At 37.8% G+C, this 16,836-nt stretch overlaps 1 protein-coding gene across 1 annotated transcript; it reads left to right on the top strand.

Moving 5' to 3' along the window:
• The first annotated feature begins 14,575 nt into the window (after positions 1-14,575).
• On the top strand, positions 14,576-15,379 carry LOC136067499 (ethylene-responsive transcription factor ERF122-like). Its single transcript, XM_065773466.1, has one exon. It carries the CDS (start codon positions 14,576-14,578, stop codon positions 15,362-15,364), a length of 789 nt encoding a protein of 262 aa, XP_065629538.1. The 3' UTR covers positions 15,365-15,379.
• Positions 15,380-16,836: the final 1,457 nt, after the last annotated feature.

Genomic DNA, 16,836 nt, shown 5'->3' with positions numbered 1-16,836 from the left:
ACTTTACTTGTATCTAGATTGACGTAGGATGTGTTTAATATTTCAAGTTTAAGTGTTAAACCCATACAAGTTATCCAAGATTCAAATAATGAAGTGTTGGATTTAAAATCTCTACAGCTAGCTCAACAACTAGTGTCTATCGAGGTTTAAAAGTTGTTTAAGTACGAAACTCGACAGCTGCTCGATAGATAGGGTATCTATCGAAAATTATGAAAATCAAATTTTCCATTCTGATTTCATTCCAATCCGTGAATATGTGTTTGAACTTTCTTTTCTCACAACCTTAAACATATATAAGGATTATTTTAAAGGTCTTCACAAGGAGCACAGTTGCACAAGTTTGAAGCAAAGTGTTGTTCATGCAAATTGTGACCGGAAACCTAGTTTGCCTAGTTCATCTTGTATAAGCTGCTATATTTGTACACCGTAGGGTTTTGTGACCAAGCAACTTCGTGATCTTCATCGTGTGATGAACTAAAGAACTTTGCAGCCAACATCGTTCTCAAGTTGGTGATTAAGTCGCGTACTGATATCCGCACATCTATTGATTAGTCACGTACTAAAAACCATGCATTGAAATGAGAGATCGTCACTACAGAATAAGTCCAATTAGATATTAGGATAAAGGTACAAATGTAAGTTGTTATAAGGTATTGAGATTTATTTACTTGTAACTATTTGTTGTAATAATAGTAAATTTTCGTGAGTGATGACTTTAAAATCACTCAGTGAAATTTTTGCCCTAGAAGTTTTCCCCATTCGAAAACAAACCAACTTGTTAACTTTATTTTTCTCTACATTTTACTTTAGTTGATGATTTGTTTGTGCTGCTAAGTTCATTGCATGTTAATTTAATTAATTAAAAAACTTAACTAATTAATCAATTAATCCATCGCAAGATGTCAATACATTCGTGACCTATCATAACACTTTTTAAACCACAAATTTTACATTACCTTGAATAACAATGCTTAAACGTTACTACCAAACAGGGGTGATTTGTGTGTGTGTGTGTGTGGGGGGGGGGGGGGGGGGGGGGGAGGGGAAGAAAGTCCCAAATTACAAAAGTTTTAACCGACTACTCGATATCTTCTACAATCCACCAGCTAGCTGGTTGTTCGTAACTGCTTTCAATTCCTTCGTCTACCCTACAACCGCTGCAACTATTAAAGGGCTACGCTCTATCCCACCAGCTAGCTGGTTGTTCGTAACTGCTTTCAATTTCTTTGTCTACCCTACAACCGCCGCAACTATTGAAGGGCTACGCTCTATCTGGAAGTGATCAGTTAAGCCCAAATGTGCCATGAGAAGCCAAACATGAGTGAGAAGTTCTCCCCCTTTGCTCAGTTGGCGAGCATGACTTGTTCCTCCGCATAGGCTGGCAGCATGACCTAGCATTTCCAACCAGACATTAGCAATCATGTCCCAGTGCTCCTTTCTATCTTTAGTTATGCTTTCCGGGTCTTCATTGGTCATATTACCACGGTACCTCTTCCGTGGATTTTTTATAGCTAACGCAAGCTTACACGCATTAACTATCAGAAAGTTGCTTTTGCTCCCTCCTTTGGTGGTTTTTTTTATAACTGAGGCAATCCTTGCCTCGGCTGTCCCTCCTTTAATGAAGTTCCCAACATCAACATGAACGTCCCGAAACCTGATTTGCCCTATCCCAATCCGCAACATATAAGGATGCTCCACTAAGAGGTAAAGCATATATTGCGATAGCTGCTCGCATACTTTGGGTTTTGAAACTAATGTGCATTCTGTGGGTAAGTATCCCTCTGGGTTGGAGTATCCTTCTGGGTAGTGTGGTTTTAGGTCGAGGAGCATGATCATTGTAGCAAGATGCCAGATAAAAATGCTCTGATCAAATTCTAACTTAACACTCCACTCAAGCTCCTTATGTCGGTCGAACCTTTCGAGTGTGCGGCCTCCCTCCCCTACGACCAAACAAAGCTTCAAGAACAGTGGAATTGCCAATGTTTTCCTCCCGAGGCCTAAATTGCTTAATTTCATCGAAGATGAATTTTTTTAAGCCTTCGCTGAATTTTGCAGGGGTCTCATACTGGTGAATCTCTAGAATTTCATCAATGCGTATGATGTAGAACAGACAGCACATGCCTTCCTCGAGCAGCAGGGGCGCAGGAAGTCACAACGCAAGATCACAGGGGGGTACCAGTAGGGGCCATCGGGGTAACAGTGTCGGAATTGCATGAAATTTGGCAGGTTGAAGGGAAACGACGTTCTGATCCAGATTCATGATAAATGCCATGAACGTCGCCAAAATTTAGGCGAATTCCTTCATTAAGGCCCCGATAACAGTGTTTTTGCTATTTATAGTAAAATTTGTTTTTCCTTAATAACTTTTAGTTTAAAAGTCAGAATAAGGTCCCGTCTGTTTTGTAATGAATAGTTATTCCTTATGAATAGTTATTCTTTGAAATGAGAAATAACTATTTCTTATCAAAAGTACTGAATATCTATTCCGTCACCTTATGTAATAACTTTTTAAAAAAATTTCCTAAAAAACCATTAGTTGCCACATCTTCAAAGGAAAGAAAATAAATTTTCCTTATTGTTAATTATTAGCTCTATTTTGAACACTCTAAAATAAGTGTATTTTAAGAAATTTAACTTTAAAATGATTTAATTACACCTTCTTTTTATACTATACTAAATTGTAGATGCATATTCAGAATTCTATTCCTAAATGGTTACCAAACTAATGAATAGTAATACTTATTACATTTCAACTTATAATATATTTCTTGTAATACTAATTCCTATTCCCATGTAATAATTATTACAGTGTACCAAACGTGCCCTAAGTCTAATATATATATATATATAGAGAGAGATGGGTTCAAGTTACACTTGGTGTAACTCTAAAGAGTTACACATTTTTTAAACCATTGGATTTAAGTAAATCTAACGGTTAAAAAAAGCCTTTATTATTACAAATATTTTTATTAAAATCTCATTAATTATCCTCATTTATTACCTTCTAAACCTATCTCTAAATCTAACAAAATTTTACGTCTGACCTTCTCTCTCTCTCTCTCTCTCTCTCTCTGATGTAGGACACAATTTACTATTTAATTATTGTAATTTAATATTTTTGGTATTTTTATGTAAAAAAACGTTATTTTAGGTTTAGGTGATTTATTTCCTTGTTTTTAGGTGCATTTAATGCTTTTTAGGTCAAATTTGATTCTTGTTATGGTTAGGTATCAATTAGGAGTTATTTTAGATTATATTTTCTTATCAGTCAAGTTTTAAGGAGCCCTTAAATAGGTCCCTAAGTCTGTAAACGTTTTTCATAGACTATTATCAATAACACAGACATTTTTGTCAAATTTCTCTTCTGGTGGATTCCAGTTTTATCTCCTTGTGGATTCAGGGAAACCCCTCGTGGATTCGAGGTTTACTACCAGAAACTAACAGTTTAGTTTCTGTCCATCAAAGAAAGCATCGTGTGTGCTTTCTCTTCAGGCTTCCGCGACATCACTCTCTCTCTCTCTCTCTCTCTCTCTCTCTCTCTCTCTCTCTCTCCTCCACCATTGTTCCACCTCCACAGGTTGCCGGCAAAAAAANTACCCCACAACCCAACCATAACCAAAAAAAGGAAAACCACTGCCGGCTGAGACGGAGGTCGAGATTGAGCTCCATTTTTGGCCAAGACGGAGGCCAAGACGGGACGGAGGCCAAGATTGAGCTCCATTCTCTCTAAACCACTGCGTGGACCTCTTCCTAGATCTGCTCCAAACTGCCGAGACGGAGGCTGAGACTGAGACGGATGCAAGAACGAAGGAAATCAGATGAACCCGAGCTTGTTCGTTCACCAAGGAACCCGAGATGAACGAAGGAAATCAGGCTATGTGGGTCGAGTCCTTTGCGTGCTTGTTCGTTCACCAATACATCTCCAATGACTGCATTGGCTCAGACGGTGCCATTGACCCGAGCTCGTTACCAGAAGCGCAATTGCCTTTGAAGAAAGGGTTAAGTACGGGTGTGATTGTGGTTGTTGTGATAGTTGTGCTGTTGTGATAGTTGCCTATTGGGGAAATTGTTGATATTGTTATAGATTAAAAATAATTTCATTGAGTGATTTGATTGGTGTATTATTCCTTCACTTTGTTCTTATTGAAGTTCATGAGCAATGAAATCTCTAGCTTTTTGATTCTTATTATATTTGTTTTAGCCTAAAATGTGTTTTTCTAACGGCAAACGGAGAGGTGGGTTACGGAAGGCTAACAGAACTAACCTCAGGTGGGCAAAGTGATAAGTTTTGAACTACGGGTAGGCAAAGTGAAAACGGGTCTAACCTCAGGTGGGTTTACTGTAATTATCCATACTTTGAATGAGGCTGTAACCTTATCCAAGAAAATAGAATATCAGCATCTCAGGGCAGGTTCGAAATTTTCCAATCACAATTCGGAGTCCTCTAGTTCCACTACCAACAAAGGTAAACAGCCCATGTTTACACCACGATCACAACCCATGGTTAGGGAGAACAGTGTGTCACCAATCCACAGTGGCAGTAGCAAGTTCGCAGCCCAGCCGATAGCGAATGCCAACCCTTATGCTAGGCCAACTGGGAATAAGTGTTACAGATGCGGAGAACCAGGACATCGATCTAGTACTTGCCCTAAGCGAGCCGCAGCGAATCTGGTGGTGGCAGAAGAGGGCGAGATAGAAGGTGAACAAGAGGGTGAAGAGGTGTATAATGGTGCAGATCCGTATGCCTATGATCCCAATGAGGTCCAAGAGGACGAGGAAGGCGTGCCACTAGGGCGGTCTTTGGTGATTCAGAGGTTGTTGCTCACACCAAGGGTGGAATACGGTGATCAACGGAATGAGATCTTCCGAGCACGATGCACCATCAGCAAGAGGGTCTGTGATTTGATCGTTAACAGTGGCAGTGTAGAGAACATTGCGTCGAAGAGTTTGGTTACCAAGCTAGAACTGAAAATAGAAAAGCATCCCTCTCTGTACAAGATAGGTTGGATCAAGAAAGGTACGGAAACCCTTGTTACTCAACAATGTCGTGTTACTTTTTCTATGGGTAAATGTTATGTAGATGAAGTAGTTTGTGATGTTGTTGAAATGGATGCATGTCATTTAATACTGGGTAGACTTGGCAGTATGATGTAGATGCTACTCATAGGTGTAAGGATAATGTGTATGTGTTTTTTAAGAATGGCAGAAAAATTGTCCTTGGTCCTATTAAGGAAGGCAGTATACCCAAAGCTTCTAAAGTGGAGGGGAAGCCAGCACTCCTCATAGTGAACAATGAAGATGAGTTTGACAGGAGTGTAAGGAGTTGAAACAGGTATATTCTGTAGTGGTGACAGATGGTGAGCCAAAGAAGGTTACTGAGATACCTGAGGCAATTCAACCATTGATCAAGGAGTTTGAAGAGCTTTTTCCAGAAGAGCTGCCTGCAGGTTTACCACCAATGCGTGACATCCAGCATTGCATTGATTTAGTTCCTGGAGCTAGTCTACCTAATCTGCCACATTACAGGATGAATCCTCAAGAGGGTCAGATTCTACAGGGGAGGTGGATGAGCTTTTTGAGCAAGGGGCAGATCAGGGAGAGTATGAGTCCATGTGCAGTACCGGCACTGCTAACACAAAAAGGATGGGAGCTGGCGTATGTGTGTGGATAGTCGAGCCATCAACAAGATCTAAGTCAGTATCGATTTCCTATTCCCGACTAGATGACATGTTTGATATGCTAGTGGGTCCAAGTGTTACACCAAGTTGGATCTCAAGAGTGGGATCACTAGATTCGGACCGACCTGGAGATGGTGGAAGACAGACTTTTAAGACAAAGGAGGGGTTGTATGAGTGGATGGTAATGCCTTCGGATTGTCCAATGCTCCAGCACTTTCATGAGACTTATGAATCAGTATTGAAACCATTTATTGGAAAGTTTGTGGTAGTTTATTTGACGATATCCTGATTTACAGTAAGACAGAAGCAGCCCACTATAATCATGTGTGAGAAGTATTAGCGGTGTTGCAGGCCAATGAGTTGTATATCAACTTGAAGAAGTGCAGCTTCTTGACTGATAAGTTGCTGTTCTTAGGGTATGTGGCCAGTGCGGATGGGATTCATGTTGATGAGGACAAGGTCCGTGCAGTCAGAGAATGGCCAACCCCAAAGACAGTGAGTGATGTGCGAAGTTTCCATGGGCTAGCAACCTTCTATCGGAGGTTTGTTCGAGATTTCAGTAGCATAGTCGCCCCTATCACTGAGTGTCTGAAGAGGGGAGGTTCTCGTGGGGAAAAGAGGCAGAACAAAGCTTTGCCTTGATCAAGGAAAAGTTGAGCACAGCCCCGGTTTTGGCATTGCCCAACTTTGATAGGGTGTTTCAGGTGGAGTGTGATGCATCTGTGGTCGGGATAGGCGCTGTTCTTTCACAAGACAACAGACCAGTAGCATTCTTCAGTGAGAAAGTTTGTGAAGCTCGAAGTAAATGGTCAGCCTATGAGCTGGAGTTCTTTGCTATAGTACGGACTCTTAAGCATTGGGAGCACTACCTATTCAGAGGGAGTTTGTATTATTTACAGATCATCAGGCATTGAAGCACATTAACAGTCAAGTTAGCATTAACAGGATGCATGCTCGGTGGGTAGCTTATATTCAGCGCTTCCATTTCACATTGAAGCACAAGTCTGGTGTCACTAATAAGGTGGCTGATGCACTCAGCAGGCGAGCATCTTTGTTGACCACCCTACGTACTGAAGTTGTAGGGTTTGATTGCCTCAAGGAGCTGTATGAGAATGATGAGGATTTCGGTGATATTTGGGTAAGTGTCAACAAACTTATACTGCTGTCAATAGTATGTACATCCAGGATGGTTTCCTCTTTCGGGTAACCAATTATGCATCCCTAAAAGTTCATTGAGGGAGCAGATTATTAGGGAGCTGCACGGTGGAGGTTTGGGTGGACATATGGGCAGAGATAAGACTATAGCACTAGTGGAAGAGAGGTATTATTGGCCACAACTCAAGAGGGATGTTGGAAATCAGTGAGGAAGTGTCCAATCTGCCAAACTGCTAAGGGTAATCTCAGAATACTGGTTTATACATGCCTTTGCCAGTTCCACAAGCCCCATGGGAGGATCTGTCTATGGACTTTATACTGGGTCTTCCTCGAACCCAGCGAGGTATGGATTCTGTTTTTGTTGTGGTTGACAGGTACTCGAAGATGTCCCATTTCATAGCATGCAAGAAAACTTCAGATGCTATCGAGTGGCCAATCTGTTCTTTAAAGAAGTTGTGCGTTTGCATGGAGTGCCAAAGTCCATCACCTCTGACCGGGATACCAAGTTCATTAGTCACTTCTGGCGGACTTTGTGGAAGCGTTTTGACACGTCCTTGAATTACAGCAGCACCAGTCATCCACAGACTGATGGCCAGACAGAAGTGGTTAATCGCACTTTGGGGAATCTGATCCGGTGTATCTCAGGCGAGAAGCCCAAGCAGTGGGATCTTGCATTGTCCCAAGCAGAGTTTGCATATAATAGCTCAGTCAGTAGAAGACTGGTAAGTCTCCATTTGCCATCGTCTACTGCGTGCCCCAAAACACGCTTTAGACTTGGTACCTTTACCTGAGCTTCCAGGAGTGAGTCAAGCAGAGAAAATATGGCTAATCGTATTCAAGCCATGCAAGAGGAGGTAAGAGAAACTTGAAGCTACAAATGCCAAGTACAAGGAAGCTGCTGATAAGAAGAGGCGTGAGAAGATATTCAATGTTGGGGATTTAGTGCTGGTCTATCTCAGAAAGGAGAGATTTCCTGTTGGTACCTCAACAAATTGAAGGACAAGAAGTATGGACCATTTCAGATTACTAAGAAGATCAACAACAATGCTTATGTGGTTGCTCTTCCTCCAGACATGAACATTTCTTCTACCTTCAATGTTGCTGACTTGTATGATTATCATCCTCCTGATGAACCGATAGTGGGAACTCGGGGTCAAGCTCTTTTCAAGTGGGGGGACTGATGTAGAACAGACAGCACATGCCTTCCTTGAGCAGCAGGGGCGCAGGAAGTACAACGCAAGATCAAAGGGGGGTGCCAGTAGGGGCCATCGGGGTAACAGTGTCGGAATTGCATGAAATTTGGCAGGTTGAAGGGAAACGACGTTCTGATCCAGATTCATGTCATGAGCGTCGCCAAAATTTAGGCGAATTCCTTCATTAAGGCCCCGATAACAGTGTTTTTGCTATTTATAGTAATATTTGTTTTTCCTTAATAACTTTTAGTTTAAAAGTCAGAATAAGGTCCCGTCTGTTTTGGGAGACCCTTAAGGTCAGTAGTTTATGATTCTGCATTTAACTCAATTTTGCCATTTTTGGTAAAATTCGGTAATTTTGTCACCTAATCGCTTAATTAGCGCGAATTAGGGTTTTAAACGTTTTTTTTCTTAGTACTTATATGTTTTGTAGCCGTCAGAGGCAAATTAGACTATTATCAATAAACACAGACTTTTGTCAATTTTCTTCTGGTGGATTCAGTTTTATCTCCTTGTGGATTCAGGGAAACTCTCGTGGATTCGAGGTTTACTACCAGAAACTGACAGTTTAGTTTCTGTTCCATCAAGAGAGCATCGTGTGTGCTTCTCTTAGGCTTCCGCGACATCAATTTGTGTATTTGTTATTTTGTGTTACTTGTCTAAGAATATTAATAAAACTGTATATTTATGTAGTTTGTATTTGTGCAATTGTGTTAAAATAGGACTTGTAGTTTATGAAACTTAGTTGCGGAACTTATAGTTTAAAGTTGTGTGTATGTGTGATTCAAAACAATACTTGTGTAAGTACTAAGTATCGTTTTTATATTTTAGTACGTTCTTGTATATTCTTTTTTTTTTTTTTTTTTTTTTTGAACAAAAGGTTCTTGTATATTCATGTAGTCTAAGAATGAATATTAATAGGTGTTGAAAGTTAGCTTGGTGACATTTAAATAGTCGTAGCGAATTTTTATTTTTGTTTAGTAATAACAAAAGTCTCGTTATCCAAAAAAAAAAAAAAAAAAAGTCTCAAATTTTATACAAAGCAGGAATTATTCAATGTCTTTTTAAATGGTAGACAAAATGGAGACCTTTCAAACTCAAGATTACTCAGTTTAATATTATGATAAATTATCAATTATTCTGAAAGTTAAATTATTAAAAACACTGAATTTAATTATTTTATCAATATTGCTAACAGTAACACAAAGTGTCACTAGGTGACAATAGACTTCTTTCGCACGAAAGAGTGGGGAATGAAATGTGCAAAGAGGCTACATGGTACAAACACATGAGTGGAATGAAATGGGAGGAGAAAAAGACATGGTGAAGCGTTTTCTTCGTTCACACAATATGTAGCAGTAACTCAATTTTGGGATTGCAATGCCATCAAAAGCATGGGACCCGTACGTGAATGATTTTTGCTGTTTTGACATTTCAAAGGTTGCGCATTTGGATATGTATGTTTGACCTTTTCATCAGCTATCTCAGCAACCAAAAGTACTGCAAAAGTCTGTTTTTTATGTAGTGTCTTGTCATGTCATCTTCTTGTTATGGAAAACTTCGTTGAGACATATGTGAGGCTTACCTTACCTGTAAAGGTTTGACATGGTCTCGCGCATGCTCTCAAATTGGACAGAATCTGCAACCTAATTTTTACTATTTGTTCATTTTGATTTTTATTGTAATTTTCGAAATATCTTTAAGTTTAGGGTTTTTATTCGCTTGATTTTAGATATTTTTAATATTTTTAAAGGAATGCTATGTCGCCAACTTTTTAAGAGTCGTAGGCTAATTCTTAGGATAAGAGGTAAGTTTCTATTATGGATGGAGTTAGAACTTAGAATTAGGGGAGCGGCTCTGCTATTGTTGTATGTGGCAGTTCTGGCCTTTGACTCTACTCCTTTATCACTAAGAATTTTTGTTTAAAACTTTTTAAATGACCAAGTTGTTTGTTTTGGGTAAAATAGATTGATTGAGCTTAATTTTTTTAGCTTTATTATTGGTAATTTTTGTTACTGGGCTAATTTTTTTGAACTTGTATATTTTGTTTTAGATTTAATCTATTAATTTTTATGACCTTTAAAAGCTGGAAAATGCTAAAACTACAAAATTTGTATAAATTGCTAATGTAGTGAGTAGTTATTGAAAAGTAAAAAGTGATGCAAGTGTGTGAACCAATAAAAATTTGATACCTAAATAGTTTGTAAAAATGTTGTAAAAAAGTGTGACTATAATATTACTCTTAAAAGAATTTATGGCATTGTTAAGAGGGACAAAATGTAATTTTATTGAATAAAATTGCTATAATTAGTACTTATTAATATATTAATATATTTTTAAAAAAATATTTAGGAGGGGCCCTTGCTATCCTAGTCAATAAATAGATCCGTCCCTAGTTCCTATTGTTTTTTATAGGAATAGTTCTAGCCTTTGTTGCCCCATGCTAGAGTGAGCTTACTTAGCAAACTAGCAGGACGCAAAAGATATATTGATTAATATGAATCTAGAGAGTGGATAGTTGACGGCCGCCCCCTTGTCGTGGGCGCTCTCTAGCTGGGGAGGAGCTTGCTATCGTATCCTTTTCTTTTGATGTATGTATGTGAAAAAAATGTTTTGAAAAGTAGATAGGAAGTTCAAGCAAATGTTAAATTAGGGCAAGAAATTTTTTTGGTTAGTTATTACAAAGTTGAATAGTACTGTAAAAATTATTTTCCAACGAGTTTAAATTAAAACTTTGACTTCAAGCATTGGTTATTCAACATTTTTAAAAATGAGAAATATAGTCTTTTTTTCAATATCCTAAAAAGTTCAACTATTAAAAAAAGCTGAATTTAATGATATTACAATACTGCAAACAGTCACAGAATAAAATCTCACTAGTCGACAATAGAGAGTTCTTTTTGCGCGAGAGACTTGTAAGAGAGAGAAGCTAGAATACCGAATAAAATCTCACTAGTCGACAATAGAGAGTTCTTTTTGCGCGAGAGACATGGAAGAGAGAGAAGTTAGAATACCGTGGAATGAAATGGTCAAGAGGAAAAGAGAAGGTGAACTGAAGTGTGTGTTCTTACTTCTAATTTGTTCACACATGAAGGTCGGTGGCGGGCCCAGAATGGCAGTAGCTCAATTTTAGAACTGCCAGTATGGCTGTAGCTCAATTTTACATTTTCACAGTTGTGCATTGCGTTTGGACATTTTGGACCTTTTCAACAGCCAGCAGGAGCTAAGCAACCGGGCCGTTGTTCCAAAAGTATTGACACTACGTACGAGTGTACTGCACCGATAAAAGAATACAAACTCTATCTTCTTCGTACAAGGGTTTGACCTGGTCTCATGCATGCTCTCAAGTGAGTTATGTCAATTTAATTTTTACTACATAATGGTTTCCCAAATCCATTCCTAACACATCTTTAAGTATGGATTTAGCATCTTTGATTAAGCCAGGAAAAAAGAAAGTATGAGTATAGCATATGATAATTTCCATTACAAATCTAAAAATTTTATAGCTCAATTAGTTAATATTTATTAGTATCTCCAAAGAAAATGTTCAAGTTTAAATCTCTTCTCCTCTAACTATTCAAAAAAGAAAAAGAAAAAGAAGCAACCAAGCCTTTGGATTAAATAAATAGGGTAACTTCATCAATTTGTTGTATATTCTTTTGAATTTTAAATTCACAATAAAATGAATCTCCTACTTTATAGTTTAAATAACTTAATTTTTCTTAATACACACAAGTGCCAAAAAAAAAAAAAAAAAAACTCCAATTTTAATAGCATCATTTGTTAAAAATATATATTATAGACTGTGATATGGATGCAAAGAAGGAAGAGAAGTGGTGTAGATAGGGAAAATTCCCGACTTATCACAAGCTGACACGTCACACTATTAAGTCCACAAAATACGGCAAATTACAAAGCGCCGCGTATTGCTGCTAGGTTTTGCTATCATTACTCAGAAACCAACAGAAATTTGCCAAGTGTCATGCAAAAAACCAATCACACATCATCGCACGTGTAAGCAATGACATAATCAGCTTCGCACGTGTAAGCGATGACATAATCAGCCTCGCACGTGTAAGCGATGACATAATCAGCCTCGCACGTGTAAGCGATGACATAAGCGGACCAATCAAGCCTTGCCACATGTCACAAATCAAGCTCTGCCACATGTCACCAATCAAACTCCGCCACGTGTCGCTTACCTACTCCTAAACTCCTATAAATAGAAGCCTTCCTAAGGCATTTGAAGAGATCTGGGCTGAGCAGATCAAAGAGATCTGAAGATCAAAAGGGATCAGAGCTAAGGGGATTTGAGCTGAGGAGATCAAGAGATTTGGAGAGGGCACCAAAACCATTTGAAGCACTCAGAAGTCCAGAAGCTCTGCCGGAATCAAGCTCTAAAACCTCCAAGAACTTCAAGAACTTCAACCTCGAATACGAAGAACATTCTAAGGAAAATCATCCAAATCATTCGCCTAGATCCAAAAGTTTGCTGGAATCAAGCTCAAAAGTCTCCAGAAACATCAACAAATCACAAATCAGCGAAGCTCTACGGATTCAAGCTTCTAAAGCCCCGAAGAACTTCCATCACAAACCTTCGAATATAAAGAACATTCGAAGAGGAATCATCCAAATCATATTCCTAGATCTCAAAGTTCACTGGAATCAAGCTCAAAAGCCTCCAGAAACATCACAAACCACAAATCAGCGAAGCTCTACGGATTCAAGCTTCTAAAGCCCAGAAGAACTTCCACCACAAACCTTCGAAGACGAAGAACACATCAAGAACACGAAGAACACACGAAGAACACGAAGAACAAGGGATTTCTAACAAGCTCATAGCCAGAGATTCATTGTAATTCTGTTCCAACAATCTTCGATCTATCCCTCAACCAAATTAAAGGATATTTTGTGTTCAAATCAAAATTACATTATTACAATCCAAATTAACAAATCTTTCAAGGAGATCGAATCAGAGGATCACTCTTTTGTAAATACAAAGAATTGTACCACACATTCATCAATACAAAATTCATATTTGTGAAACTATTTTACTTGTTTGACTTATTTCGAATCGAGAAATTTAGTCGTCCACAAGTGGGTTTATATTTTAATAATTGTTCCAAACTGAAAGTTTACAAAGTTTATGATGGGAATATAAAATAACTCAAACACTAACAAATAAAATAATTTAGAGAATTTATAAAATATGTGGTTCTAGAACAAGCATGTGTGGTGTGTCTATATGTTTAAATACCCACCTGCAAAACCACCAACACCACCAACATGAAATGACTTTAGCCCAAACTGTAAGCCCCCACACCTTTACACAACACTGAAGAATCCAATGATGAGATCCAAATTGCATCCAAGATCCAGCAACGAGAATCTAATGGATTTCCTATGCATCACGGATCGAGTGATCTAAGATGAAAATCTTAGAGACATCTCTCAAGCATTTATAAGAGAGAGAAAAAAAAAATGATTTACCTAAACTATAATGTTCTAAAAATACTTTCAGAGAAGCACTATAGCTGTATAACATTGCTACTATGTAGATAAGCCAATATGGTTGTTTTAATGCATATTAGAGTCTTATGCTATTTTACATAATAGTTGTTCTAGAACCACATTATTTGTTACAATTTATTGAAGCTATCAATGGTGAGTACGTAGTAGATTATCACTTACAAAAGGATTTACAATTTATTTTCCTATAGTTGAACATTTTAGAATTATGATAAAAGTGATTTTTTTTTCTTCGCAAAAGCCTGTGTGTATGCTCCTAGAGTAGAAAACACCATAATTAAATAACATTTTTTTTATACGAATTAAATAACATTTTTGCTAATTGATTGATAATTGTCTACTGTTGATGATTTTTTAGCTTAGGCATATTTGAAATAAAAATGCGCTACTTAATTTGCACAAGCCTGATATTTTGCAAAGCAGATGGGAACGCTGTCACCTCATTCAATAAAAAACGCGAATGCTGTCACATTATGACAGCGCTATGGGTCATTGTTTTGTCATTTGTGGGCCGATCAGTACTGTAGTAGATGTTCTACTTAAAAAGGCATGCTGTTTGTTTGCCTGCATTTCAATTTATGGAAAATTTTTAAAAGAAGTTGGGAGGTTCCTTTGTGCAGAAGCCAGAAGCAACTAGCTAGCCAAATATATATGTATCATTTGGATTTTGGAGTTCCAGCTGTCTCGCCGTATCGCGTCTCTGCAATCGTAACCATTGAACTCAACATCCCTTACCCCACCTTTTGCACAATGCAGCCATTTGCTGCAAGATGGTATTTTGGACCCAATTTTTACCACCAAAACAAGAAAAAAGAAAAAAAAGAAGAAGATATTTTGGACGCAAAAGCCACGTGGAACAATTAGATCCTCTTCTACGAGCTCCATGCACGTGCCATACAGGATAAAAAAAGCCTGGCACGTATCGTACTCAAAAATTCAGGCCAAATGACCTCCGCCGCTCCGCGTAAGCACTGCGTAGTGCGTACGATGTGGCAGCTACATGTACTCCCCTTCGCACCAATGACCCAACCCTCTATATATAGACCAAAATCACTTGCCTACCTCCTCCGCATTCGAATGGTGAAACAAAAGGCAACGTGCCCACCTCCAATCTGCATTAATTCTCGTCATACAAAGCTCAATTTGTCCGAAAACCGCTTATTGGATCGTAGTAATTATATTCGTGCAAATATGCATTATATTCGAGTAACAAAGGAAGAAGAGCACGACATTTTGGTGTCAGCTTTCAGGCACGTGATCACCGATGGGGTTGATACTCACACCCCACAACAGCTTCAAATACTAGAAGCACTCCAGGGTAGTAGTACTGCCGCATCATCATTGCCTTCAACCAGTGGGGCCAGCGACACTGGGAAGAAGAAGAAGAAGAAGAAGGATGACAATGAGAAGAGATATAGGGGAGTGAGGCAGAGGCCGTGGGGGAAATGGGCGTCTGAGATTCGAAACCCGAGTGAAGCGAAGCGGGTTTGGCTTGGTACCTTCAAGACGGCAGAGGAGGCTGCCAGGGCTTACGATATGGCTGCCATCAAGTTCCGTGGACCTAGAGCCAAGCTTAATTTTCCATTGTCAGACTATGAAGTTGAAAGAGATGATCAGCTTGATGAACAAGCTCAGGAGGTTAATCCAAATGTTAATGTGGAGATGATGGCAGAGAGTGATACACAGATTGTGAAAGACGTGGCAGAGAGCAGGGACGAAGAGAATGAGCTTTTGGATGGGATTACCATAAAGGAACTTGAACAATGGATGGTGGATTGGCCTGGCAACGCCAATGACCCCACCTCGTGATAGAGATAACAGAGAAAATATACCCAGTTTCCTCCCACTCAGCTCTAGTGGGAGCATAGGTGGTGCTACAGCCAGCTTAAGGGATTGATTTGAACCCTTGACCTGGTCAAAAAAAAAAAAAACATTATTTATAAATTTTATTTTCTTGACCCTAAATAAAAAATTTGAACACCCTAAATCCGAAATTTTGTTTAAACCCGGTTAAAATAAATATAATTATTTTAGTGCAATTTTCAACAATAATTTTACAATAAAAGTTAAGCAGCATGTTGTAATTAGTTTTGATTTAGATTCATAACTGACATCATTTTTTTGCATACTTTAACAACTTACTTTCTAGATTTTATTAAAGATTAGTGTTACATCAATAGTATTACTGTTAAAATAATAATAATAATAAATTAAAAAATATTATTAAAATAGAATAGATCTTAAAATAGATAAATTGATATGGGTGTTTTAAAAAGTGGTTGTGTAAAAAAAAAAAAAAAGGTTCTTAATGTAAAATAGTTGAAAAAATTTAGTCAGACTAATACAATTGCTCTAATAGAAGCATTTAGCATGATATGATAGTATAAATTAAATAGGGCGTTGTATAGTGTAGAATTGTTGAATGAGAGGTTTTTTTTTCTTAGTCATTACAGTAGGAAATTATACAAAAATAAATTTGTATTGTATACAAATATTTTTTTTATACATAAGTTTTTTTTTAATTAAAAAAATTAGTTGGTAGAAATAAAATATTGTTATCAATTATTCTAAGCAAATAAGAGAATTGAAGAAAAAGAGGGTCAAATGGGGTCCAATGTTGGAGGCAGACGTTTTGTAGCTTTGCCTCACAGCCTTCCCTGGTATAGACCCATTTTGGCTATAATGGTGTTTGCTATAGTGGCGTTTACAAACGTCACTTTTGTACCGCTATTATAGCCCTATAGTGGCGTTTTACAATTTTAATTAAATTAAAAGATACAAACAAAACAAAATACACACTGTATCTATCCCAGCAAATTCAAAATGAAACACAAACCCACCTAAAAAATTCAAATCAAACACAACTTGCTCACATCCAAAAATTAAAGAAAAAAAATAGCAACTCCAAATACAAACACTATAGCTATCCAGAAAATTGAAAATGAAAACACAACCCACTAAAAAAATTTAAAATCAAACACAACATGCTCACATCCAAAATTAAAAAAAAAAAAAAAAATAGCAACTCCACATACAAAACTTTTGAATTTTGAATTTAACAAAAATTAATCAGAAATCTCATAGACCCACGAAGCAAAGTTGACAGCAAACAAGTAACAAATCAAAACTATTACCAAAAAATAAATAGACAAAACAATCATAAATTTTTTTTTTTTTTTTTTAAAAATGCTTATCTGCAACTATACAACCAATGACTTCAAACACCATCTACAAATTTGAACAAAACCAATAAGCTGCAACACCATCTGCAAATCCAAAAC

This window comes from Quercus suber, unplaced genomic scaffold (assembly GCF_002906115.3).
Source record: "Quercus suber isolate HL8 unplaced genomic scaffold, Cork oak 2.0 scaffold_75, whole genome shotgun sequence".
NCBI classification, from domain to species: domain Eukaryota; kingdom Viridiplantae; phylum Streptophyta; class Magnoliopsida; order Fagales; family Fagaceae; genus Quercus; species Quercus suber.
This window is presented reverse-complemented; position numbering and strand designations above follow the sequence as displayed.